This window comes from Vipera ursinii (assembly GCF_947247035.1).
Source record: "Vipera ursinii genome assembly, chromosome: 5".
Lineage (NCBI taxonomy): Eukaryota > Metazoa > Chordata > Lepidosauria > Squamata > Viperidae > Vipera > Vipera ursinii.
The window spans coordinates 92,370,260-92,397,331 of NC_139518.1; the positions used below are offsets into that span (position 1 = coordinate 92,370,260).

Below are 27,072 nucleotides of genomic sequence, written 5' to 3' on the forward strand. Positions count from 1 at the left end.
CCCCGAGATGCTGGTATGCACAGCCACTCAGTCTTGGTGGGATTGAGACGAAGCCTGTTTCTCCCCATCCAGACCTGGACCGCCTCCAGGCAACGGGACACGTTGTGGGTCTTTCTTTCCCAAGTGAGAGATCTGGCTTGGGCAGGCCTGACCACAAACCCCATGAATTACCCATGAAACAAACCCCAAAACCATCCTCCCAAAGATTATCAGTTTATTTGTTTAGTGCGGTGTTTGTTTGTACACCATTGACTCTTGCTGGTTTCCTGTACATTTATTAAGACTGATGAAAAACCATTTAAAAAAAATCCACATTAAAGCATTCACCTTCTCAGCAGTCACATTGCACACCAAATGGAGGCAGCTCTCTTTCACTGCCCTGGACAGAGCGAGCCTCAAGAAGAAGAGAGATTTCGGGATGGGGGGGTGGGAAATAAGGGAGAAAGTTTCATCAACTTGAATCCTCTAGAGGTTGAATATCTCTATGGCCTCCTGTGGAGGATGGGCTTCCTCCCCTTGCAGGAGACTTTGAATGCGGAAGAGGCGCCTCCTCTGGTTCTTTCAGGCCTGCCACCACTATGGGGCATGAGAGTTGCTTCTTTGGAGACAGCCCAAACTCTCCTACTCAGACGGAAGATCACCTTAATCCAGGCTTTCTTCTCAGAGGGCCCAGCGGGATCTAAGCTCCATAGCTCCCTTGCAACTGGTACTGAAAGGGACGTAGTCTTTAGATGGAGGTCCTACCATTGTCTGGAGGGAGCCTTCGCTATATCTTGTCACAGCAACTTCTACCGGCTGTGCAGTATCTGCAGGACTTCCGGATGTCTGCTTCCATTATTCACTGCTCCTGTAACTCTGGGAGAGGTTTCCCTAGATGTGCCCTGGGCCCCATGTATGATTTATTCCTCTCTCTCCTGACTCCTGTTTTTCTTTGGAAGCAGCTCCCTGATAACCTCACACTTTGGCATTTGAGGCACAACAGGATCTGAACAATAAATAAGATTGCCCTCACTCGATGTGATCTCAATGACTAAAGCAATAACACCCCCTTCTCCCTGTCAGAAAGATGCTCCCCAGCATATCACAGTGGTTAACGGAGCACACTGTGCACTCAGGGAATCATCGAAACTGCTTTGAAAGCACTTCCCAAAAATGTGCAAGGGGGGGGGGAGAAGTGATTGATGTGGCTTAAAGAGGTGAAGTGACAGCTAAATAACACTTTGTATAGATCTTGTTTATGGCATTAAGCTTGCTGGCGTTCTGGAATGTCATTTTCTCTTCATTATTGTACTGATGGGTCCTTATATTTGTCTGGTGTTTATTTGGCTGGCTTTGAACCTCTTTGACACGGTGTTCAGGTGATTGTATCTTGTCTTAATAAATTGGCTTATGAATAGTTCTTCTGCCCACGCCTTTATCCTGCTCTCCCCTCCTTTTGTGGGAGAAACAAGCAAGTACAAAGTCCCAAATTAGCTGGAGTTGCTTCGATTTGTCCGGTGTGGCTCTGGAGATTGTTTTTTTGCTAGGCAGTGTCTGCCCTTCCAGTGAGACCCATATGCTAGGGAATATTGCCATCTGGGACCCCAAATGCAAGCTGTAGTGGTCCCCTTTTTAAGAACAGAGATAAGGTCACCTCATTCCAGAAAGCGCCTGTAGGAATGAGTGGCATACAAGCAGAACACTGAAGTGAAATGAAATAATGAAATGAAATGAAAACTGGATTAAGATCTGGTTTTTCTGAAGGGCACTTGGGATGGATGAGTTGCAAATGCTGCTGGTTGATTCCGTTTCCTGCAATTGTGGTTATATGGTTAGCTTTGATCCTGTGAATGTTGTTCTATTTTAACCTGGTGACTAAAGCAAAAGTATAAACCATTCACATCTACTCTTACCTGGAGCATGTGAACCCCCAGTAAAAAAAACAGAAAACACCTGGAGGAGCCAAAGAGCAAGAAAGTCATCTAAAGGCCTGATGAAGTCACTCCATCCTGCTTCCATTCTCAGCATTTTGACTCTCTGGCACTTTGGGGTTTGAACGGAGCTTAGGAGACCCATGGGCCTGATGCTTTGTGCAGCCACTGAGTGATACGATGAGAAATTTGAGGCTTGGTCTCCTAAACCAAGGCTACGGGTAAAATATGCCTCCACTGTGAAGTAAAGCAATGTAAGTGCTTGGCCTGTCACAATTTGCCTCAGCCATCTTAAAGAAAGTGACATTAGCTGACACGCTGTCCTGGAGGAACATTGTGAGAAGCGCCAAGGAGAAAAAAAAAATCCAAATAAATGTCAGTTAAAATACGTGAAGCGCACTAAATTGTGGTTTTGTGAATTTTGGAGGGTTTTTCTGAGGCAGCTTTTGAAATGATCACCTCTTCGTGAATCCCATGAGTTCCAGAAGCAAAACAACTGGGGAGATGTGTTGTCAAACCTCACAAATTCAGGGATCAGGCTTGATCAGCTTGGAATGATTTACCTTTCCAAAAATACAATATTCTTGGTTGTTTCTCCCTAAGTCATAGATGAGTGCATACGACAAACACTATCCTTTCGCCATTTGCAATTCCCGAGGATTCTATGATAAGAGGCAGGGTTGCGTCATCTAAATGAAACACCTGCAGGATCTTTCCCAGCAATGTAAAAACCAGGTTTGCTTGGGAGGAAAGGCATTCATCATACCCAAAAACTTTCATTCTTGGGTGATGGAGAAAAAGTCCTGCCTGATAAGAAAAACATGTGAGGCTGAGCGAGTCTGTCAGGTGAAGAACCTTGCGTGGGATCTGTCCTTTGTCCTTTGGAAATTGTTCTCCAAGGCTTTTCCTGGGAATGCCTGGTTCAGAAATGTGTTTAGAGAAAGTTGGGGCTTGTTACAATGGGGTTTGAAGTGACTACTTATAAGTTTGGACTCGAAATACCAATTCTGAAATGTCATCCAGAATATGCAGGGGAAAAGACCAAGAAGAACTTCATCTGGGGGAGGAAGCTACAGTGAGCAGGGAAGAAGCAGGAAAGACTGGATTTCTATAGCTCTTTCTTTCTCCTTCGCTTCCTGAATTATCTTGGTCCCGGCAATCTCTGAGCAACCATTTCTTGCATGCATAAGGCAGACTAAGTACTTACTGAACCATTATCCTGTGATATTGGCAAGTGTGACTTCTTGATTCTATTTTTAATAAGTAAATATATATATATATATATATATATATATATATATATATATATATATATATATATATATATATATATATATATATATTTGTGTAAATTACTAACAAAGAATTAAAGGGAAACTGAAATGCATTTCTGACTTATTAGTCGTCATCAGCCAGCCATACCCTTCTGAGATTCGAACCTGGGCTGATTGCATATGAGGCAGTGTTATTTGCCTCTAAGCCACAAGGTCTCTCTCGCTCTGTTAGCTTTTTTTTTCTGCAAGGGAAGATATGTTTCAAATGTTAACTCTTTAGATTACCTTGCTAGGCCCCAAACATGGGGCAAATATAGGAATTGTCCGGTGTGACTACTGCCTGTTCGATAGCCTTCAAGATAGGCTGAAAACAGGAAATAAAGATTTGCCCCATGTTTGGGGCCTAGCAAGGTAATCTAAAGAGTTAACATTTGAAACATATATATATATATATATATATATATATATATATATATATATATATATATATATATATATATATATATATATATATATATATATATATATATATATATATATATATATATATATATAATTAAGATGTAACTTTCTTCCTGGACACTACTCTGCAGGCATTAAGCTTCCCTGCTTTTGTTGGTTTCCCCGCCCTCCAAAAAGAGCTGTAACTTTATTTCCTTCAGGATGGCCTGACCCCTCTGCATTGTGGAGCCCGAAGCGGACACGAACAAGTGGTGCGGATGCTGCTTGACCGCGGAGCCCCTCTTCTTTCCAAAACAAAGGTAACGTTGTGGAGCTCAGGATTTGGGGAATCACAGGCTCCAAAGCCTCCCGTCATATCCATTTTTTGTTTCGGGAGAGGCTTGGTAAAGAAAAGAGTCTGGCTGAATATAACATGATTGGAAATTCACTTCCATCCATGATTTCTGTTGTTTTCCAGCTTAGGAATAGCCTTGCATTTAGGTGGGACAGGTAGCGCCTTTTAGAATTCTCAGGATGCTTCTTTGTCTACATTATTTTGTGTTACTTATAACAACAACTCTGTAGTGTAGGTCAGAGGTCCTGAACCTTTTGGGGCAACAGGGACCGGTTCCGTGGAGAGAGGTTTTTCCGCAGACCGGAGGGTGCCTGGTTTTGTGTGCAGCCCGCATCTTGCGGATGGGGCTTCGCTTGTTTTTGCAGACCGGTTGCTGGTGTGCCGCAGCCCGGTACTGGTCCACAGCCCTGGGGTTGGGGACCCCTGGTTTAGGTTAGAACTTCTGCACCCATTTTTTCAGATGGGAAATGGGGCAATTGTAGAACTTACGCCAGGTTCCTTGATTCCTGGTTCGCCATAAACCTCAGCCCCGTGTCTTAGTTTTTCAAACAGAAACCTGCTGCTTTCTGTGTCTTTTGCCTGTGCCTGTGAGCGGGTGAGAATGAAGGGACTTCAAGCATGTAAGACAGATAGATCGATGCCTATTGATATTCATTGCTACATTTTTCTTCCTCTCAGGTGAAAATTTATTCAAACAGGTTTTTCAGGTTTTGTCAATGTTTGGCCAGAGATTACAATCCCTCCATCTGTCAACATTTGACCCGCAGTGCCCATGATTAATTTGACTGTTTCCTGATAAACATTTTCCCCTATCATGGGCAACCAGTTTGAGAAGCCTAAATTGTGTTGTCGTTATTTATTAAATTTGTACAGCACACACATCTCAATACAGCTGAGAGGTTCACAGGTGCAAACATTAAATATATATATATATATTAAACAGTAAGGTAAAGGTAAAGGTTCCCCCGCACATGCGTGCTAGTCGTTTCCGACTCTAGGGGCCGGTGCTCATCTCTGTTTCAAAGCCAAAGAGCCAGCATTTGTCCGAGGACGTCTCCGTGGTCATGTGGCCGGCATGACTAGACACCAAAGGCACACGGAACGCTGTTACCTTCCCACCGTAGGGGTCCCTATTTTTCTACTTGCATTTTTACGTGCTTTCGAACTGCTAGGTGGGCAGAAGCTGGGATGAGTAACAGGCGCTCACTCTGCTACGGGGCACTCGGGATTCGACCCGCCAAACTGCCGACCTTCCGATCGACAAGTTCAGCGTCCTAACCCACTGAGCCACCATGTCCCTTCTATATTAAACAGTAGAAGAAAGGAAATAAAAGAGTGAAGTGAGCAAAAGCCAGACAGGAGCCAAAAACAGATGCCAGAAACTTGGGCAAAGAGCCAGGCCTTCCTAGCCTTATCCAGGCCTAAGTGCAACTTCAGGGGGTGCCAAGCAGCTTGCAAACAATTCTATCCACCCAATTTGGGTTTGATTTCCCACGTCAGTCTGTCTTTCGAACCAGAAGGGATTCAAAGCAGCTTGTGGTACAGAATTGGGCATCAACTGTACAAAGAAGAAAGGGAGGTTTGGGTTGAGTTTCTGTCAAGTCCTCCTCTATGTTGGACGTCGCACCTCAGTCCCACGCGTTTGGCCTTTGCTCTTCTTCCTCCAGTGGAAGCTGTGTTTTCTGCTTGCTTCAGCCCAGGTCTTGAGAAAAGCTCAGATAAACTGTAAGGTTGTTTTCTTAAGGAATTGCTAAAATGGCATTTTCTTCGTTTTTCAAAACGTACGTTTAATCGGTGTTGACTACAGTGTGGATTTCATTCCAAAATGGTCTTATTTTTATTCCTTTTCTCACATTGCCTTAATGTGCTGTAGCAGCAGAATTCGTTTGGCCGTGACCCACTTTAATCCATTGTGGCCCTTTTTTAAACTCTTCTCTGATCGTTACTTTTGGCACAAGCAAATGGCTGCTAACCAGAAAGGAAGATGCTAGTTGATTTCTTGAAGAAAAGGATCATGGAGAAAATCTTCCCTCTTTCACCTCTTCTGGTACCTTCAGTGGTGCTTTCTTAGACCCGGGCTGTCTATAATTTGATCACCCCAAGGGATGAGGGTCTCAGGAAGGTTTCTGAAGCTCCTCTCCTATCTCAGTAGATGGCAGCCTTGGCCAAATTTAGTCTAGGCTTCCTTCCCATAGGAAGGATTCACTGGAGAAGAGCCTAATGCTGAGGGCAATAGAAGAAGGGGACAACAGAGAATGAGGTGGCTGGATGGAGTCACTGAAGCGGTAGGCATGAGCTTAAAGGGACTCCAGAAGATGGTAGAGGACAGGAAGGCCTGGAGGAATGTTGTCCATGGGGTCGCGATGGGTCAGACACGACTTCGCAACTAACAACAACAACAACAAGATAGACAGAGGCAGACAGATAGAGTAGGCTAGATAGGTAGGTAGGTAGATAGATAGGATAGAGCAAATACATAGGGTGCATAGGTAGATAGGATAGACAGAGTAGATAAGAAAGAGCGGATAGATGGATAGATAGAGCATATAGAGTAGATAGATAAAGCACATAGAGCATATAGGGTGGGTAGGTAGGTAGATAGGGCAGGGAGGGTAGGATAGATAGAGCGAATAGAGAATAGATAGGGTAGATAGAGCAGATAGGGTAGGTAGATAGGAGAGATAGATAAGATAGCGTAGCTTGACAGAGACAGAGACAGGGTAGATAGGATAGATAGATAGATAGATAGATAGATAGATAGATAGATAGATAGAGTAGATACATACATAACACACATTTAAACATACTATATACATAATGAGAAGGAAGGACTCACTGGAGAAGAGCCTAATGCTGGGAAAGGTTGAGGGCAAGAGAAGAAGGGGACGAGAGAGAATGAGGTGGCTGGATGGAGTCCCTGAAGCAGTAGGCAGGAGCCTAAATGGACTCCAGAAGATGGTAGAGTACAGGAAGGCCTGGAGGAATGTCATCCATGGGGTTGCGATGGGTTGGACATGACTTCGCAGCTAACAACAACAGTCTAGGCTTGGAAGCTAAGCAGGGTTAGTCCTCTTCTTGCAGGAAGCTAAGCCAAAATCACAGGAAGGAGTACCTGTTTTTAAACCCAGTCCCCTTAAGACTATAACACTTTTCTATGTAAACAAGTTTTTAGAGTAATCTTATTTGGATAAAAGTGGATGCAGAATACCTCTTTTCCTGGTAAGCCAGGAAAATATTAAGCATGGGAATGTGTATGAACTTGACTATTTGCCCTCTTATCAAACCGTTAACCCACAATAACTCCATTGTGGCTGTCCTACTAGGCTTGTCATAAATGGTGCTCGGTATCAAAGAGCAATTCTAAGCATCTCTTTGTTGGCTACCTGATCTGTTGTTGACGGCTTCTGTTCATACATCAAAGATTGATTCAAGAAAATGCAGCTGTCAAGTTTCTGATGTATGGGCTTTTCAAGTGACTCTGAGGCATTGTTTACCTTAAAAGTCCTTTATTTAGCCTAATACACTGGCAAATGCTTGCTCGAAGGAAGCTGGAATCTGAAATCTCCGCCCCTTGTACAATATATTAAAACACTATTCTCCACCTTTCTAATTTTGTCATTAATCATATTCTCCAATTAATTTATAGAATCAGTTTCCCTTCCATTAGAAAACCCGCCAAGTTCTTATCTTCTTTAATTTCAGATGGCCTTGAAGAAGAATCCTCCTCTTTCCCCCTCCAAACCTTAATCCAATCTCTTAAAGCAACAGTGCACAAGTTTAACATATGAAATGGCTACTTCTTCATCTCTTGTCAAGCAAGAACATTCAATGTTAGCAGCGTTGACATCAGCATTTCCTTGAGATGCATCGAGAAGGCCTTTCTGCAACCACTGACTTTTTAAAAGATGCATGACTAGAGATCTGTGCAAAGTAACTTTAGATTGTTTGCATTCCATCGCTAGGGATATTTTGGATGTTGGTCTTTCTGGGTGTGTGGGAAAGGTTTCTCTTTATTTAAATACAGGGTTCTTACTTGGTGAAAAACAACTCTGCAGCTTAAAAGATTAGAAACCTATTCCTGCCTTGGCCTGAAAAGTTCTGACTTCCAGGTTAAGCGCTTTTACCAGTGTAAACATTCCTTTTTTTTCTTTTCCTTTTTCCTTTCCTGAGATTACTTTGAAGTTCCCATGGATGTGTTGCTTTTGTAAGATAAGGATCACAACAGCCCCTTGAAAGGTTTTTCTTGAGCCTCCCCCTATAAATACCCATCCAGCTGAGCAGCTAGACAAGAGCCAGATGTTAGTCTTGTCTTTTGTTTTCTAGAGGTGGGCTTCTTACTCTGCTTCCCTTCTTCTAATATTCCAGAATGGCTTGTCTCCGTTGCACATGGCGACCCAAGGGGACCATCTCAACTGCGTTCAGCTCCTGATTGAGCACCATGTACCCGTGGATGATGTGACCAATGACTACCTGACAGCGCTTCATGTAGCTGCTCACTGTGGCCATTACAAGGTTGCCAAGGTTTTGTTGGACAAGAAGGCGAATCCTAATGCCAAAGCACTGGTGAGCACACTGGGGTCCCTCCTGTCCCCCCCCCTTCCCCTCCCCCCGTTTACCAACTGGGTTGGGGCTTGTGTTTGAGAGCTGGGAGAAAAAACATTGCAATGGCAATAGGGTTCAAGAGAAGAGCCTGTGGGCCTCTTTAGATTTATTTATTTATTATTAATTTATTAGAATGAATGAAAGGGAGGGAGGGAGGGAGGGAGGGAGGGAGGGAGGGAGTAAGTAAGGAAGGAAGGGGATACTGTCTTCCTAGAAGGTTTTTTCTATAATTGCATAGTAGCAGTCTTGTAAAAGTGAGAAGTTAAAGAGGAAAGATGTCCATAGTTTTCTGAATAAGGTCAGGATTTTCTTTTTTTATAGTCTGGACTTTGTTTACATTTTTTCCTTTTTTTAAAGCAAAAGCTGTGCTAAGCTTATCGTGAGTTCCCAAAGACAGATTTCTAGAGTTTTGAACTTGAAAATGGAACAAAATTATTACACTATTGATTTTTGACAATTGTGGTCAGAGGAAAGGAAGGAAGTGAGTTGGTTTCATTCTGTTGCTGATGTTGTGATTGTGTTAAAAATTCCTCATATAAAAAGATTATCATAGTCTTTTATCATTCTGAAAAATCTAGCTGTAGAAAGAAATTTATGAATAACCCCACTGTTGTTTTTAATGTTTTTTAAAAAACATTTTTAACAGTTTTGGGTGGTTTTTTTTTACTCTAAGCATTCTCAACCTTCTGTGACTAGAAGAGCTGCCTTGAGTGCTATCTCCTTGGAGCTGATTGTGACCTTGTAGTTGGCCACGATCCATGCTCAGTCACACTTCAGGTGGGCTGCAGAAGATGTACCTTTCCCCCTCTGAGCAGGCAGAGAAGGACACCTGGGCCTTTGCAGTCTCCAGAAATGGCCTGCTGAGCAGAGAGCACAAATGCTACTGTAACTTTGATTCCCCTAGTCCAGGGGTAGGCAACCTTGGTTCTTTTATAATTCATGGACTTCAACTCCCAGATTTCCTCAGCCAGCATGGGGGAACTATGGCCCCTTCATGACTTGTGGACTTCAATTCCCAGAATTCCTGAGCCAGCATGGCTCAGCATGGAAACCTCTCACTTTCCCTTCAGCATGGCTGGCTCAGGAATTCTGGGAGTTGAAGTCCACGAGTCATGAAGGGACCATAGTTCCCCTATGCTGGCTCAGGAATTCTGGGAGTTGAAGTCCACGAGTCATGAAGGGACCATAGTTCCGCCATGCTGGCTCAGGAATTCTGGGAGTTGAAGTCCACAAGTCATGAAGGGACCATAGTTCCCCCATGCTGGCTCAGGAATTCTGGGAGTTGAAGTCCACTAGTCATAAAAGCCAAGGTTGCCTACCCCTGCCCTAGTCCAGCCTGCCCAAACTTCAATGCAACATTAAATTCTAATTAAAAGTGTCTCATCTCCTCTGGGCCAAGTAGAAGAAAAGATGTCCAGACTGGAACAAGCTGATTCACAGAATGAAAAAAATACATAGTTTATGGCTGCAAGAAAGTTATTGTGACCCCAAGGACGTCAGACTATCAGGGGGTGTCCTAAAACAACAAAAAAATACATATATCCATATTAATTTACTTGTTTAAAAAAATACCATCCAGTTTCTTTCAATCAGGTTCTTGGAACTAATGATAATAAAATGCTCATTATACAATAGGAATAAAATATTAAAAAGCAGTAGAACTAAGCAAACTTAATCCTAAAATGATCTCAAAATCTAAATTAGCCAGGGACTTTTTCAAAGAAGGCAAGCCCTTATGGTACATAAATTGATAAATCTTGAACTGGAAGGTTTTAACCTCCTAGCTGAGGGCAGTGGAAGAGAGGGGCCAGTCACCAAGACCGACCCTCTCCTGGACCAGATGGGATGCAGAAAAAGTAGCCCTTAGCAGGAAGAGAGAGACCGTTGGCAAATGCAACGTTGAAGATATGGCATTGGTGGTGATGGGACAACAAAGGAGATTTTTCATTCAGCTAGATTAGGTAATGACTCTGAAAGTCTCTGATATTTTTCTCCAGTTGAGAAGGTAGCTGAAGTATTTTTCTACAGAGGTGAGACCCAATTCTGTCAGTTGCTTTTAAAATAAGCAGCTGATGCCACTTTGACTAGTTTAAAAATTTATTGTCAACATCTAAGTAAATGCTGTGAGCAGAAATACATGGATCTTTGATAGTCAGGGCATTCTTTTTTTTTTAAATTTTGCAGTTGCACTAATGCAGTTGTGTGCTGGATGATACATCTGTTTCTTTTCTTTGAGCCACATTTATCATTAGCATTTTAGCAAGGACAATGAACTATTTTTACCAGCTTATATAACCCTATAAAGGTATTTACTGAAAGGGTTGGACTAGGAGTGAGAGACCCCGTTTCAAACTCACCTTCCGTCATGAGAGCTTCTGTGTGTATGTGTGTGTGTGTGTGTGTAATTTTTCAGAGTCCCATCCCTCTCTCCCAGCCCAACACACTTTATTTATTTATTTATTTATTTATTTAATTCCATTTATATCCCGCCCTTCTCCGAAGACTCAGGGCGGCTTACAAGCTTAGCAGTAGCCTTCATTCTATGTATATGCCTGCTTATTAGGGCTTTCATACACCCCCCCAAGCGGCATTATTACAAAGTCAGCTTAATTGCCCCCAACAGTCTGGGTCCTCATTTTACCTACCTCGGAAGGATGGAAGGCTGAGTCAACCTTGAGCCTGGTGGGACTCGAACCTGCACTAATTGCAGGCAGCTGGTGTTACTTAAGGAGGCATTAGCCCACTGTTCACCTTTGTATGCAGATAAAATGAACATGCTCACATCAACTGCCTTGAACTCCTGGAGAAATAGAAGCAAACAAATCATTAAAAAAAAGAGTTAGCAGTCATACACTATTAAAAGGGATGGACAGATTTTGCAAACACTCTTTGGGGGGGGATTTTTGTAACGCTTTCTACAATTTTCAGAACGGTTTCACGCCTCTCCACATTGCCTGCAAAAAGAACAGAATTAAAGTGATGGAACTACTGCTGAAACATGGAGCCTCTATTCAAGCTGTCACAGAGGTAAGCCATCTTTGCAGCTACGGCCAGGTTTATTTAAATAAGCCATATTACAGCCTTGGAGCACAAGAGCTCAGAATGCTGAAAAGGATTCTTGGCAAACGTGATCACCACCTTCTTCTATTGCCTGGGTTAGTATTTCCGTTTGCTAATTTTAAGAAAACAAAGTCCTTTGGCAAAATCTTTTGTGTTCATTATTATTATTTTTAATCCCATTTATATCCCGCCCTTCTCCGAAGACTCAGGGCGGCTTACAATCTAAAGCACAAATCAATGTGCTTAGCAATAGCCTTCATTCTATGTACATGCCTGCTTATTAGGGCTTTCGCCCCCCCCCCAAGCGGCATTATTACAAAGTCAGCTTATTGCCCCCAACAATCTGGGTCCTCATTTTACTACCTCAGAAGGATGGAAGGCTGAGTCAACCTTGAGCCTGGTGGGACTCGAACCTGCACTAATTGCAGGCAGCTGGTGTTACTTAAGGAGGCATTAGCCCACTGCTCCACCAAGGCTCTTGGTAATTACTGAGAAACCCCAAAGAGCTGTATCCAAAATGGACCCAGAAAAGGCCTTGTTCTGCTGGCCTTAGGTCCTGATGGCCTTCAACGGAGGCACAGCATTTTAAGCTGGAGTAAAAGAATTAGCTCCGTTTTCACCATGAATTTTTAAGATAGCTTTTACTGCCATCAAACCACAATAGAAAAGCAAACTCTCATTCCCACGTAGGTGAAGTGGAACATTGCCTTCTCTGTGATGCACACGGACGCATAAATGTGCTCCTGCCTGAATGCTTGAATTTGATCTACTTATGTGACTCTTTTCAACTTCCGGTTTCTGCCTTTCTGCATTCAGCGTGCTTTGAACTGTAGAAAACACACCTTTTGCAATCTAGGCGTACAGGATGCAATGGAAGATTTCTTCCAAACCTAAGTAGATGCACACGACGCGGCCTTAGTGTCAACAAACAGGTTTTGAACATGCCACAGGATGGCCTTGTGATATTGGCAACAGCCAGCCTTGTATATTTTTGCAGTCACCAACCGTCAGGTGTCCCAGACAGCTAAGCATTCAGTCCCCTGGGGGTACTCTGCTAATGCTTTGCTTATATTTCAGCCCAGAGATAATTCTTTTCTTCTCTCTGCTTATTTCCAAGTCGGGTTTGACTCCAATCCATGTTGCTGCCTTCATGGGACATGTAAATATTGTTTCACAGCTGATGCACCACGGAGCTTCTCCCAACACAACCAATGTGGTAAGTAACAGGGTGGACCTTTCATTACTGGGCAGGCTAGTGGCCTCCTCTTCTCCATCTCCCTTGGCTGGGCTGTTTGTCTAGCCAGAGATAATGATAATTGTCTGGAACCACAATCTGAACCTCCGGTTGCTGGTTTTTCCACCAACCAACACAACTGGCCAGCACTCACACTCTCTTTGGAGTTCTCCCAGCTGGATTTCAGAAGAGGGAAATATGAAGTGAAGGCTTTACCTTTTTCCCTGTTCTCTCCTGGACTACAAAAGGATGGGTCCCGCAGCATTTCTCTCCCTAAGTCTTAGCCAAATTTCTTTATATCCTGATCTGGGCCACAGGGACAAGGTTTGTGCGCCATCACAAGCACCTCCAGTCTGTGGGAAAGCCCCTATTCCTTGAATGTCATTTTGAGGCAACCCTGTCCGTGGAGCTGATTCCAATCAAACCTGAGCACCTTTCAAACCCCCAAGGAGGAAGAGAAGCTTTAAAAACCAGAGTGGTTTGGGGCGGGTTTGTTCTCCCAAAGCTGGCCAGACAATACCTGTTTTTGTTTTTGTTTTGCTACGGTCTGCCACAGACCATTCTCTGCTAGGCTCAATGCCCTGAGAAGTGAGCCACAGGCGCACTCAGCACAATCTGTGCTATGGGCAGGATTTGCTTTTAACAGTGGCAAACACTCCAAACATGCAGCTTCCCCTTTTGAGTTTCTTGCTGTCCTTGCCATTTCCCTACTGACCCATCTTTGGTTGAAGTGCATGAAGCTCCGCAGATTGTTAATAGCCTTTTTTATTTTTACTATTGATTCATTTCGATTGGCCCAGCTGTGAGTTTGTCTGCTGACAAACAGGCATCCAGAGTCCTCAAGCACAAGAGCAGAGAATCAAACTGGCGGGGAGGACGGGGCATTCAGAACTGAAGTTAGTCCCATGGACTTATCCTGTGGAAAATGCCGTTTAAACACAAGGTCGCCTTAATTCCTCACGTAACATCTCTCCTTTTTTAAAAACAGCAATGTTTTAATTTGGCAAAGAACAAAACCATTGTGTGCTTTCAGGGCTAAAAAAAAATCAATCCTGGAATAAATTACTTTGTGTGAGGGCTAGACAATCTCGAGAGATCAAAGATGATCTGGTTTTACCTCCTGATCCCAAATAACTCTTTTGTTGCTAGTAACGTATTTTTCTACCGTTTCTCTTTCATCCTAACTTCTTGACGGTACTCTACATTGACAGAGGGGAGAGACAGCCCTGCACATGGCTGCCAGAGCTGGCCAGTCAGAGGTGGTTCGGTCCTTGGTTCAAAATGGAGCTCAGGTGGAAGCTAAAGCCAAGGTAAGCAGCTTCTCCACATCTTCTGTGCTGCAGGTAGCCTTCAGCTGCTCTGCATTAAGGGGTGAGGTATCCCTTCCCTGCCTATTTATCATCCTTTGCTGTCCCTTGACAAGGAGATAGTCCTAGGATTCTCTCCGAGAGATTGTAAAACCTTTTGGTGGAAATGTTGGAGCGTGTCACTTCGTGGGACACCCCCTTTTCAGTGCAAAAGTGCTTTCCAGTGTAGAGCATTTTCTGTGCAGCTCAGAGTGCTAAAAACAAAACAAAACCCCACCCCTATTCATGCTCAGAACAGCCATTTTACCCTTGGGCAGGGGTAGGCAACCTCAGCTCTTTTATGACTCATGGACTTCAACTCCCAGAATTCCTGAGTCAGCTGACTCAGGAATTCTGGGAGTTGAAGTCCATGAGTCATAAAAGAGCCGAGGTTGCCTACCCCTGCCCTTGGGGAAGGACATTTGGCCCAATGTCACACTCAAAACAGTTCGGAACAAAACAGTTGGTGCTCTGCTCATCTTTTCCAGTTGGATGGCGAGGGATCCTTCCCAACATTATCTCACTTGACGTGATCTTCCTGTCAGAACTGAGGGGTTTGGAGTCACCATTTTAATTTATCCAGGCCCCCGTTGAGGTTCTCCCGCTTTTCTCCATGGGCTCTTAGAACTGCACATTTGAATCCCAGTGTGGAATTTGCTGTGTTTTACTCTTTCCCTTCCATTTGTAGGATGACCAAACGCCATTGCACATTTCTGCGCGTCTGGGCAAAGCCGATATAGTCCAGCAGCTGTTACAGCAAGGAGCCTCAGCAAATGCCACTACAACATCTGGATACACCCCATTGCACCTTTCAGCACGAGAAGGGCATGAAGATGTGGCGTCCATCCTTTTGGACCACGGGGCATCCTTGAGTATCATTACCAAGGTAAGAACATTTACCTTGGATGAGTCACAAGGCTGACTGTGACTCAATCACTCTTGTGATTGAGTCACAAGACCACCCAACCACCCAGGACCTATATCAACACCCAAAAAACCTGCTGAACGTGTTACCTAAGTTTGGTAATGAAACATCCGGGAGCTACACAGCAAGCTTGGAGAACAGATCCCTGCCAAAACACCATTATGTCTCTGGGAATGACATTGATTCCAATAGAATTATTGCTCTGGGCCAACAATGTACCAAATAAGGTCAAGTTGACAGTTTCAGGACTCTGGAGTTTTTCTATAAGATGCTTAATGAGTAGATAGAAAGATGTAATTCTAGCATGTAAGAAATATGTTGTTTTTCCCATGGAAAAAGCCCACTGATTGATAGATTGTTTGATTGATTGACTGACTGATTGACTGATTGATTGAGTGCTATTAAGTCACTGTTGACTCAGAGATAGATTGTTCTGCCCAGCCTAGTCTTCAGGTTTTCCAATGGTGCCCTCTTCCCTGTTATAATGGAGTCCCTCCACTTTGCAGCTAGTTGTCTTTTTCTTTCTGCCATTCTCAGAATTAAAGGCTTCTCCAGAGCTAGTTCTTCACATAGTTATCCAGAATATGATAACTTCAGCCTGATCTTTTGTCCCTTGAGTGAGTATTCTGGATTAATTTTTCCAATGATCCTCTTGTTTGATTTCTTGGCCATCCATGGTATTCTCAGGAGTTTTCTGTACATCAAAGCTCAAAGGCATAATACTCTTTTTAATCCCTCTTCAAAGTTCAATTTCTGTTCACATAGAGGGTCACAAGGAAATCATTGCACGATTTTGATCTTTTTCCCCCCTGCATATAAAGGTAAAGGTAAAGGTTCCCCCGCACACGCGTGCTAGTCATTTCCGACTCTAGGGGCCGATGCTCATCTCCGTTTCAAAGCCGAAGAGCCAGCGCTTGTCCGAGGACGTCTCCATGGTCATGTGGCCAGCATGACTAGACGCCAAAGGCGCACAGAATGCTGTTACCTTCCCACTGTAGTGGTCCCTATTTTTCTACTTGCATTTTTTACGTGCTTTCGAACTGCTAGGTTGGCAGAAGCTGGGAAGAGTAACAGGCACTCACTCTGTTACGCGGCACTTGGGATTCGACCCGCCAAACTGCCGACCTTCTGATCGACAAGCTCTGCATATAATAACATAGTATATTAGCCTCCTTTTCTACTTTCAGAAAAAAGGTGTCCTATGGCATTCAGGAAGAGAGCAGCCCACAGAATTCAACTCTCTCATTCTGAAACTTCTCCAGAGTGCATCTTGTGAATTATCCCTTTAATTCAGAGCCTTGGCTCTAACCTTGGCTTAGAATCAGGACTGACCTTTTTGTAATGCTGAAGGGCTCGCCCTGCGGTTGGGAGGGGCCAGCAGGAGCAGCTTTTCAGACATTCTGAACAACCTTCCTTCTTCAAAGGCAGCAGAGGATCCCACACCCAAGGTCACCATTCTACTCCAATTGGCTTCTGTGCTTGGAACGGGGTGGTGGTGGTAGCTGGAGGTATCAGGTCCTTAACTTCAGGTAGCAAAGTAACTTGGGCCAAATGGGCCAACTCTGTACGCAGTTGAGGAAATAAAAGAGGGAAAGTGGGAGGGGGAGAGATCAACCAATGAATATTTAAGAGGACAATTTGTGCATGTGAAGTTCATCTGTATGTATTTAGGTCCTTAAAAGGAGGTAATGATCTCTTAAGTTCGAAGTGTCCCACGATAAAGTATTATCCAAGGAGTAGTTCAAACTGTTTATGCAGACCAGGTATCATCCTAGTGGCCTTTGATTATTTATTTATTTATTTATTTTATTACATTTATATACCGCCCTTTCCTGAAGGACTCAGGGCGGTTTACAGGGTGATTAGAAAACCAAGATACAAAAGTTAAAAACAAATTTAAAAAAATTATATTTGTCCCTGCATAAATAAAACCCCAGTTAAAATTAAAAATAATTCTCAGCCTGGGCTAGAGAGCTCGAAGAGCCAGGTCTTCAGGTCCCGGCGGAATGAACGGAGGTCGGAGGCAGTCCTCAGCTCCACTGGCAGCTGGTTCCAAAGGGAAGGCGCCCCCACTGAGATGGCCCTATCCCTGGGTGTCATCCGCCGGCAATCTCTTACTGGTGGCACCCTGAGAAGACCCTCCCTGTGCGAGCGCACTGGACGAAGGGAACTTGATGCCGGCAGCAGGTGTTCCCTCAAATATCCCGGACCCAAGCCATTTAGGGCTTTATAGGTCATCACCAGCTCCTTGAATCTCACCCAGAGGGCAACCGGGAGCCAATGCAGCTCGCGGAGTAGAGGTGTTACATGGGAGTATCGGGAAACCCCCATCACAACTCGCGCGGCCGCATTCTGCACCAGCTGAAGCCTCCGAGTGGTCCTCAAGGGCAGCCCCATGTAGAGAGCGTTGCAGTAGTCTAAACAGGAGATCATGAGCGCATGAGTGACTGTGCGTAGGGCATCTCGGTCCAGATAGGGTCGCAACTGGCGCACCAGGCGAACCTGGGCAAAAGCCCCCCTGGTCACGGCTTTTATATGGTCTTCAAAATTGAGTCGTGAATCCAGGAGGACGCCCAAGTTGCGAGCCCTATCAACGGGGGGTAACACCTCACCCCCCCATCGTTAGAGATGGAATAGTCTGGTTGACCCGAGATGCCGATATGCACAGCCACTCAGTCTTGGCGGGATTGAGACGAAGCCTGTTTCTCCCCATCCAGACCTGGACCGCCTCCAGGCAACGGGACATCACGGCGAGGGCATTGCTGGGTTGGTTCGGGGTGGAAAGAAAAAGTTGGGTATCATCAGCGTACTGATGATACCCCATCCCGAAACCACGAATGATCTCACCCAGCGGCTTCATATAGATGTTGAACAGGAGGGGCAAGAGAACCGACCCCTGAGGAACTCCACAAATGAGAGGCCTCGGGGCGGATCTCTGCCCTCCCGTCAACACCGACTGCGAACGGCCCAGGAGATAGGAGGAGAACCACCGTAAAACGGTGCCTCCCACTCCCAACCCTCTGAGACGCCGCAGTAGGATACCATGGTCGATGGTATCAAAAGCCACTGAGAGATCTAATAGGACTAGGACAGAGGAACAACCCCTGTCCCGAGCCCTCCAGAGATCATTCACCAGCGCGACCAATGCCATCTCCGTGCTGTATCCGGGCCTGAAACCCGATTGGTACGGGTCCAGATAATCAGTTTCCTCCAGGAACAGAGGAAGCTGATGTGCCACCACACTCTCAACAACCTTCGCCAAAAAGCGAAGGTTGGAGACTGGACGATAGTTATTTAAAACAGCCGGGTCCAGGGCAGGCTTCTTGAGGAGGGGTCTCACCACCGCCTCCTTCAAGGCAGCAGGGAAGACACCCTCGTTCAAAGAAGCAGTTATTACTGCATGGAACCAGCCTCATGTCTCCTCCCGGGCCGCATAAGCTAGCCAGGAGGGGCACGGATCCAACAAACAGGTGGTGGTGCTCAGCCTCCCCATGATCCTGTCCACATCATCAGGGGAAACAGGATCGAACTCAGTCCAGATAACATGCTCAAGACCGTCCGATTCCTCCACATCAGACTCTGCCCAGTCAGAGTCCAGACCGGTCCAGATCTGAGCGATTTTGTCCGCCAGATGATGACTAAACTCCTCGGCTCGTCCCCGTAAGGGATCCTCCCTCACCTCCTGATTAAGGAGGGAGCGAGTTACCCTAAACAGGGCGGCCGGGCGATTATCTGCGGACGCGATAAGGGCAGCGAAGTAGTTAGACTTATCTTTGTTTTCAGGATAAACTGATTAGTTTTCCATCAAAATGGTGCCTTTTTACACAGGCTGCGTTATTTTGCTTCTTTAAGCAGAACATTGCAATTACTGAATTGCTGTTGCTGATTTGGAGTTTGATGGAAATTAAAGTGAGTTCTATTTTGCCTTTTTACCAACCTGCGTAAGTTATATTTCTTTTGCTAATAATAGGAAGGCTCCACTCAAGATCTGATATTACACATTTCGATGTCATATCCCCTGTAGCCATGCTTTCAAAGTTTTTGTAAAACTCAAAAGAATTTGAAAGTCATTTCAAAATAAAACACAGTGATTTAATTGGCTTCCTTGTGCATTGTAGAAAAGTGGATCCTTCAGTCCCTTCCACACGTGGACGTGTGGCTGGGAATGGCACACTCAATTCTGATGTGACACAGAAAGACGACCTCTTCAGTTGCGCCTGGGTTCTGCAAAAGTGGCCTTTGCCTCAAATAAAACTGTTAATACAAATGTTTTATCTTACAGAAAGGATTTACCCCTCTACATGTGGCAGCAAAATATGGCAAAATAGAAGTTGCCAACCTCCTGCTTCAGAAAAACGCTTCTCCAGACGCGGCTGGAAAGGTAAGGCAGATGTTGCTTCAACCTGGTCATTCTAGCATCCACCAAAGCCATCAAATTTTGAGAGCGTCCGGATCTCACTGGAGTATTTCTCCTGTTCCATCACTTCCGTGTAGTATTGCAAAAGCTCTTGGTTTCTCCTGAAAAAAGAGGTATTGATTTCTTGAGGATATTCTTCTGCTTCAGAAGACCTTGATGGATTGATTACGTGCCATCAAATTGTGTTATTGTTACATATTATTGTATGTAGTGATCACAGAGATGGGTTTTTCCCCAGGACAATCTATCCCTAACATGTCATTCCAAGTCTACCAATGGTGGGCTCATCCCCACTCTAACGGAGCACAATATCTTTACCCTCTGCTTGGGATTGCTTTCTACTAAAAGACACATCTTTGATGATGTTATTTTGCATATGAGGACCACCCACAACGTTCACATGAAATAAGAATAATCTATATTAGGCAAAATTTACCAAATTTAGTTTTCGTGGCTGCAGAGGCACATGGAAGTCACTTTAATTAGATCAGACGTGTCAAACACAAGGCCCGGGGGCCGGATGCGGCCCGCGAAGTGGTTTCATGTGGCCCGCGAAGCCGTCCTGGAAACAGTGAGGGAACGGCCCCCACTGCCTTGGCCCTGGCCCAGAGACCCTCCTTCTGCCAGAGACCCTCAGATCTGTCCCACTCCTGCCCAGGCCCCCATAGGCACCCTTGATGCGAACGATGTAGAGCTGGCCATGCCCACCCAGTAGGCCATATGCACTCTAGCCACGCCCACCCAGTAGGCCATGCCCACCCTGGCCACACCCACCCGGCCCCCTGAGGGCAACTCCAATGCTGATGTGGCCCTCAATGAAATTGAGTTTGACGCCCCTGAATTAAATGATGGAAGAAGTGCTTGAGACCGGAATAGACCTTTCCCTTGATGGGCTGGTTTGAATGTGTCTTTCAAGAGGTTTTGGTAAAGAGACATTCTTTGTCTCTTTAATGGGCTGAAAGTCCATTAAATTGAAAAACAACACCAACAGCAAGTAAATTAATTTGTTAAGAATCACGTAAATAAAGAATGAATTGTTATCCATAGTCTGTAAGAGATCAGGGGGGATAGTTATTCAGGTAGGCAAAATTGACGTCTTAAAAAGTGTGAAGAACATTCCCATACCAGTCAGTGTTTTGTGTTGTATCGTGTGTTGTTGTTGATCATTTCAAAATCTCAGTTAATACCACCATAAACAACCTCATTAAACCTGGCTTAACCTAATTCTTCAAGGGTTTCTGTAAAGTGGGTTTCTAACCATGCCTGTTTGTTCTGCATGTGTTTTTAGAGTGGTTTAACTCCATTGCATGTTGCGGCACATTACGATAATCAGAAAGTGGCACTTCTCCTTTTGGACCAAGGAGCCTCTCCTCACGCCTCTGCAAAGGTACCAAAGCCATTGAGTGGGGTGAATGTGCAGCCACACGTTCTGTCTTTCCCCTTCTTTGGAGGCCCCACTGGGCCTCCTCTAATGAGACTGTAGGATGATCCGAAGCAGGAGATGGATTAGATTAGGGATGTCCAACCTTTGCAACTTTAAGACTTGTGGGCCTCAACTCTCAGAATTCAGAATGACTGGCTGAGGAATTCTGGGAGTTGAGGTCCAGAGGTCTTATAGGTGCCAAGGTTGGGCACTCCTAGGTTAGATGGTAGAGAGACCTTTATTTTGATCATCCACACTGAGGAAGACATGGAGTTGGTAGAGGAGGATTTGACAAAGGGTTGATGTGGTGGGAAGATCATTCTTCTCCCCATGGATTGGGGACCACAAAGTTAACCCTAAGGGCCACCCAGATGAGATGGGCTTTCCTACTGTGTCTCTTTTGGACTTGTACTGGAAACCCGTAATGTACTTTTCAGGCCAGGCAACTGTTATGGAACCTCTGAGCTGTGTTTGTACTGTGCTTATAGACATAATTACAAAAGCGTAAATTAAATCTGTAGTGTTGTAGTTAACCCATGGCAGCAGTACACAATCCAAATGAGCCTCCCCATTTGGCAAAATGTCCCCATTTTGCAGGTCTGAGCGGGCATCTGGAAAGCTTTGGAGCGCCAAAAGAAAGAGGACTTTATTTTGTTTAAGCTTTACACAGATTTAGATAGTTATGGTGATTGGTGGTCTCAGGAATCTATGGATTGGATGGAGGTGATTACTCTGGCATTGCTATTAGCAGAGCATGCAAGGTTTAGTCTTTGTGGTTTACCGGAATGGCAGAAGGAGAGAGGGTGGGAGAGAGAGAGAGAATGTATCTCATAAGGTCAGTAGAAAAACTTAAGGTATGATTGGCACAAGAGGACATCAGAAGTCAACCTAGATAATCTAGGATTATCTACTATAGTCAGGGCTTTTTTCCTCATAGAACGCTCAGAACGGAGTTTCTGCACCTTTTTTTGGATGGAACCTTGTAGGGTAGGCAAGGCAGGTTGTATGACATGTGTGAGTTCTGGCACCTTTTTCTTTTACAAAAAAAGCACTGACTATAGTAGTATATCCAGATTTCCTGTGTCTTTAGAGAGAGTCTCCATGAAGGTGTGGAATAGGAAGAGCCAGAGTTCCTTCAGGTTTCTTTCACACAGCATCAGGGAGATACCCGTTTCTAAAATACTTTGGCAACATTCACACAACATGCTTAATGTGTTAGCTTATTTATTGATTTTCCGGGTTCTATTGGCAAACTGGATTTGTATAATGCACTACTAACCCAGAAAAGTTGAAATCAGACCAAGTTAAGATATGGGTAAGGAGCCCTTTGGCTATAATCTCATTTGATTAAGTGTGTTGTATGAATGGTAGCACTGATTCTTGAGCTTCAGGGCTACCCTGCTTTTCTTTCTTCCTGCACGAGGGCAAGTGCATAACTTGAATGGGCTACTTTTTTCCTATTGTTTCTTGATGTCAAAGGAAAGGAGAGAGTTAAGCAGAAAAAGTCAGGTAAGAGCCTTGCATGGTTGTTTGTCACTTTCATCAGTATCTGTGTGGCAACTTGACTGTGTGTAGATTGATTAGAGATTGGAAAGGTTGAAGGGGAAAATACTGGCAACATGTTTGCATTCAGTGGAAACTTGGCAAATGTGGAAATGGATTTCTGCCCATGAGATAACAATCAGAATTCCAGAACGTGGATTCAAACCCAACCTCTGATGCTCTGTTTTTCAGTGCAATCCTGTACGCGCTTTCTCAGAGAGGGTCACTAAGCTTCGCACCTAGAGAGGCAGATGTAGAATTTTGATCTTAATCCAATCCAACAAGACTCTTGGAATAAATGAGTCCATTAATACAAAACGTTTCATTCTTTAAATCCCTGCTAAAATTCCTGTGGTAGGCTCACTTAGGCCTTCAGACAGGAAAAGAAACATTTCAGAAAGACCTTAATAGAACTGAATTTATGGAGGGAGTTTGAGAGATGATGGATGAATTCTTCTTCTCTCCTCCTCTGGGGACTGCTCTGCTTTGGCCCCCTTAAAAGGGAAGGTGGGGGGGCAGAAGACCCCTGATTGCCCAATGGAGTGATGTTTTGGGGGACTTGGTCATTTCCAAGATGTGCTGGACTCAAATACTCATAGGCTCCAGCTTGCTGACTCAAATCCAAATGACCATAGTGGGAAAATGTTAAATACCAGTTGTGAGTTAAGGTGAGCTGTGATAAGATGGGATGGGAGAAACCTAAAAATCAATCTTGAGGCCTGCAAACCAAGGGATGACCTATAGCACACTGCTCAGGGGTTTACGCCCAAAGCAAATTTGTAGATACCTTTGTCAAGTAATCTACAAGCCACAGGCTTCTCTCTCCGATTCCAAACTGCCATGAGAAATATAAGTTATTTTATAAATATTGTCATAAAGCTGTAAGACAAAAGCAGCCATTACTTGGTCCATCAGGGTTAGGGGTGTTAGAGTCATCCTGTTGAGCATGGTACACACTCCTCATTTTGGACCAATGGGCTTTCTCATTGAAAAAGCCTGTTTTAAGAGTTTGTTCAGAGAATAAAAACTTGCACAAAGGGGCTTCCTTAGGATTGCTTCCATCTGATTGGTGAAACACTTAGAGGTCTGGTCCTTCCAAAGCTTTATCACTGGGGTGCAATAACAAGAAATAACACATTTTCACGGAGTCAGGATGTTGCCTTAGTTTCATAGAGCAGGCGCTTGCTTCTCTTCTCCCCCCCCCCCCAGCCAACATTGCACTACAGCCCAAATCACAAAATGACAGACTGGAGAGAAAACCAGAAATTATGGGTTGGCTCCCTTGATTCCTTCACCTTTGATCCAGTGGCTGAGAAGCTGCCTGTGGGCCATTTTTGCCAAAGGCTTCCCGAAAGTCACAAAACTGAGCTGAGATCAGCTTCAAGTCATGGAAAAAGCCTTCCAAGAGCTGCTCACGAGTCAGCTAAGAGAGGACCATGTTGGCTGAGGGTTTCCTTCAATATTTGCTCTGGAATGGAAGGGTTTCTCCTGCTCCAGTTGTCTTCATCGGCTGGAGGGTGGGAGGCCTATCATTTTAGTCAAGCGTTTTCTTTTTCACTGCTCTACGAAAACAATATCGCAGAAGTGCAGCTCAACTCTAATATGCGCCAGTCTGTATCACTAACAGCCGCAGCTTTATGCCAAAATCAGGTTCTGCAAATAGGATGCAAGAATATCTGCTGGCTTTAAAATGCCATTGGTAACTTCCCTGGAGAATTTTCTCAGTTATTCATGCCTAGACTGTGCAGTGCCAGCATCCCAGCTTCTTGATCTGTCTTTCTTCCACAACCAGGTCCTAGAATCGGAAAGTCATCCAGAGCCTCTGCACAGAGATGCTTGTAGTTGAGCTGTTGTTATTCTCTTTTCTAGCGAGCTTACGCATCTCCAGAGCTAAGAGACAGGATAGGACTTACTGACTGACTATGTTTTTATTTTTAATGCAGCTACCCAAACAATTTAAAAATGAAATTGTGGACTTTTGCTTGATATTTGTTCGATCCTCTCTTGAGATGAGGAGACCCAGAGTGGGGGTAACGTGGGGGGGAGGGCATATTTCTGCTTTCCTAATGTTGCACTTATTAAAACTGTTCTCTTTTGCACTTTTTAAAAGTTTTATGCCCTCCCCCCCATATTTTTCTTTTTTACCCTTTCCAGACCACCTCCCTAGTCATTTCTCCCCTTTGCAAATCCTCCTTTCCAGAGAGCAGTTAAGCTTTCCCCAAACTCTTAGCGCTGCAGCGGTGAGGGAATGGCCACCTCTGTCTGTCTTTGGACAGACTGTGATCTCCAGGGTTAGAATCTAGGGAACATCTGCCTTAGTGTCACAACTTTTGAGATGCGGCCCTGGTGCGCAGTTGGGCTTGCTGCTGGTGTACCTTTCGCCTAGTCATGCAGCAGCAGCCCTGCCTGAGCTGCTCGATGTCCTCTCTGCGCTGGTGGTTGAGTTCCCGAAACTTATAGTTTTGGGGGATTTCAACCTACCATCGCTGGGAGGATCATCTGAGTTGGCCCGGGAGTTCATGGCTTCCATGACGGCCATGGACCTGACGCAGGTAATTTCGGGACCGACTCATGAGGGAGGCCACACCCTTGACCTAGTTTTCTTATCTGGACGGTGGTTAGATGATCTTGGTGGGGGCTCTCCAATTATTATGCCCCTGTCATGGACCGATCATCATCTCCTGCGGCTGGTCTTCCGTTTTGCCACCCCCCGCCGTGGGTGTTTGGAACCAATTAAATGGTACCGCCCCAGACGCTTAATGGATCCCCAGAGGTTCCAGACAGCTCTGGGGTCCCCACCTGCCTCCCTTGCTCACAGCTCGGCAGATGCCTTAGTGGAAGCCTGGGAAAGGACGGCCACTGAGGCTCTTGACCGAGTTGTACCCCTGCGGCCCCTGACCCGGTGCAGATCCCGTCGAGCTCCATGGTTCTCTGCGGAGCTTCGGGAGATGAAGCGTCGGAGACGGGGCCTAGAGAGCGGTTGGAGGTCCAGCCGATCCGAATCCGACCGATTGCGACTAAGAGCCTACATTAGGTCTTATCTCGCTGCGATAAGGGAGGCGAGGTCTAACCACTTCGCCACCCTTATCGCGTCCGCAGATAATCGCCCGGCCGCCCTGTTTAGGGTGACTCGCTCCCTCCTAAATCAGGAGGTGAGGGAGGATCCCTTGCAGGGCCGTGCCGAGGAGTTTAACCAACATCTGTCGGACAAAATCGCTCGGATTCGGACCGGTCTGGACTCTGACTGGGCAGAGTCTGACGATCAGGACACGGGTGGTCTTGTCGATATCATCTGGGAGGAGTTTGATTCTGTGACTCCGGAGGAAGTGGACAGGATCATGGGGAGGCTGAGCAACACCACATGTTTATTGGACCCGTGCCCTTCCTGGCTGGTTTATGCAGCCCGGGAGAGGACACGCAGCTGGTTCCAGGCAGTTATATCGGCTTCTTTGAGTGAGGGTATCTTCCCCGCCGTCTTGAAGGAGGCGGTGGTGAGGCCTCTCCTCAAGAAGCCTGCCCTGGACCCGGCTGTATTGAATAACTTTCGTCCTGTCTCCAACCTTCGCTTTCTTGCGAAGGTTGTTGAGAGTGTGGTGGCGCATCGGCTCCCTCTGGTCCTGGATGAAGCGGATTATCTAGACCCGTACCAATCGGGTTTCAGGCCCGGGCACAGCACGGAGACAGCATTGGTCGCGCTGGTGAATGATCTCTGGAGGGCTCGGGACAGGGGGCATTCCTCTGTCCTAGTCCTATTAGACCTCTCGGCGGCTTTCGATACCATCGACCATGGTATCTTGCTGCGGCGTCTCAGGGGATTGGGAGTGGGAGGCACAGTTTTACGGTGGTTCTCCTCCTATCTCTTGGGACGTTCGCAGTCGGTGTTGGCAGGGGGGCAGAGGTCGACCGCGAGGTCTCTCATTTGTGGAGTTCCTCAGGGGTCGGTCCTCTCGCCTCTCCTGTTCAACATCTACATGAAGCCGCTGGGTGAGATCATTCGTGGCTTTGGAGTTGGGTATCATCAGTACGCTGATGATACCCAACTTTTCTTTTCGACCCCAAACCACCCCAGTGATGCCCTCGACGTGATGTCCCGTTGCCTGGAGGCGGTTCGGGTCTGGATGGGGAGGAACAGACTCCAGCTCAACCCCGACAAGACTGAGTGGCTTTGCATATCTTCATCCCGGGTTTATTCGGACATTCCACCTCTAACTATGGGGGGTGAATTATTACCCCCCGTAGATAGGGCTCGCAACTTGGGGGTCCTCCTAGATTCACGGCTCACCTTGGAAGATCATATAGGAGCCGTGACTAGGGGGGCCTTTGCACAGGTTCGCCTGGTGCGTCAGTTGCGGCCCTATCTTAGCCGGGATGATCTGTGCACGGTCACTCATGCGCTCGTGTCCTCTCGTCTGGACTACTGCAACGCTCTCTACATGGGGCTGCCCTTGAGGACCACTCGGAAGCTCCAACTGGTACAGAATGCAGCCGCGAGAGTGGTGTTGGGAGTCTCCCGATACTCCCACGTTACACCTCTGCTCCGTGA

At 45.5% G+C, this 27,072-nt stretch overlaps 1 protein-coding gene across 1 annotated transcript in view; it reads left to right on the forward strand.

Moving 5' to 3' along the window:
- Positions 1 to 27,072, forward strand: part of ANK3 (ankyrin 3) — a 191,129-nt gene that overhangs the window by 77,977 nt on the left and 86,080 nt on the right. The window contains exons 9-16 of the mRNA XM_083364150.1: positions 3,847 to 3,945; positions 8,346 to 8,543; positions 11,511 to 11,609; positions 12,760 to 12,858; positions 14,088 to 14,186; positions 14,911 to 15,108; positions 19,430 to 19,528; positions 20,853 to 20,951. Coding sequence (XP_083220276.1) covers positions 3,847 to 3,945; positions 8,346 to 8,543; positions 11,511 to 11,609; positions 12,760 to 12,858; positions 14,088 to 14,186; positions 14,911 to 15,108; positions 19,430 to 19,528; positions 20,853 to 20,951 — 990 coding nt within the window. The remainder of the gene's footprint in view (positions 1 to 3,846; positions 3,946 to 8,345; positions 8,544 to 11,510; positions 11,610 to 12,759; positions 12,859 to 14,087; positions 14,187 to 14,910; positions 15,109 to 19,429; positions 19,529 to 20,852; positions 20,952 to 27,072) is intronic.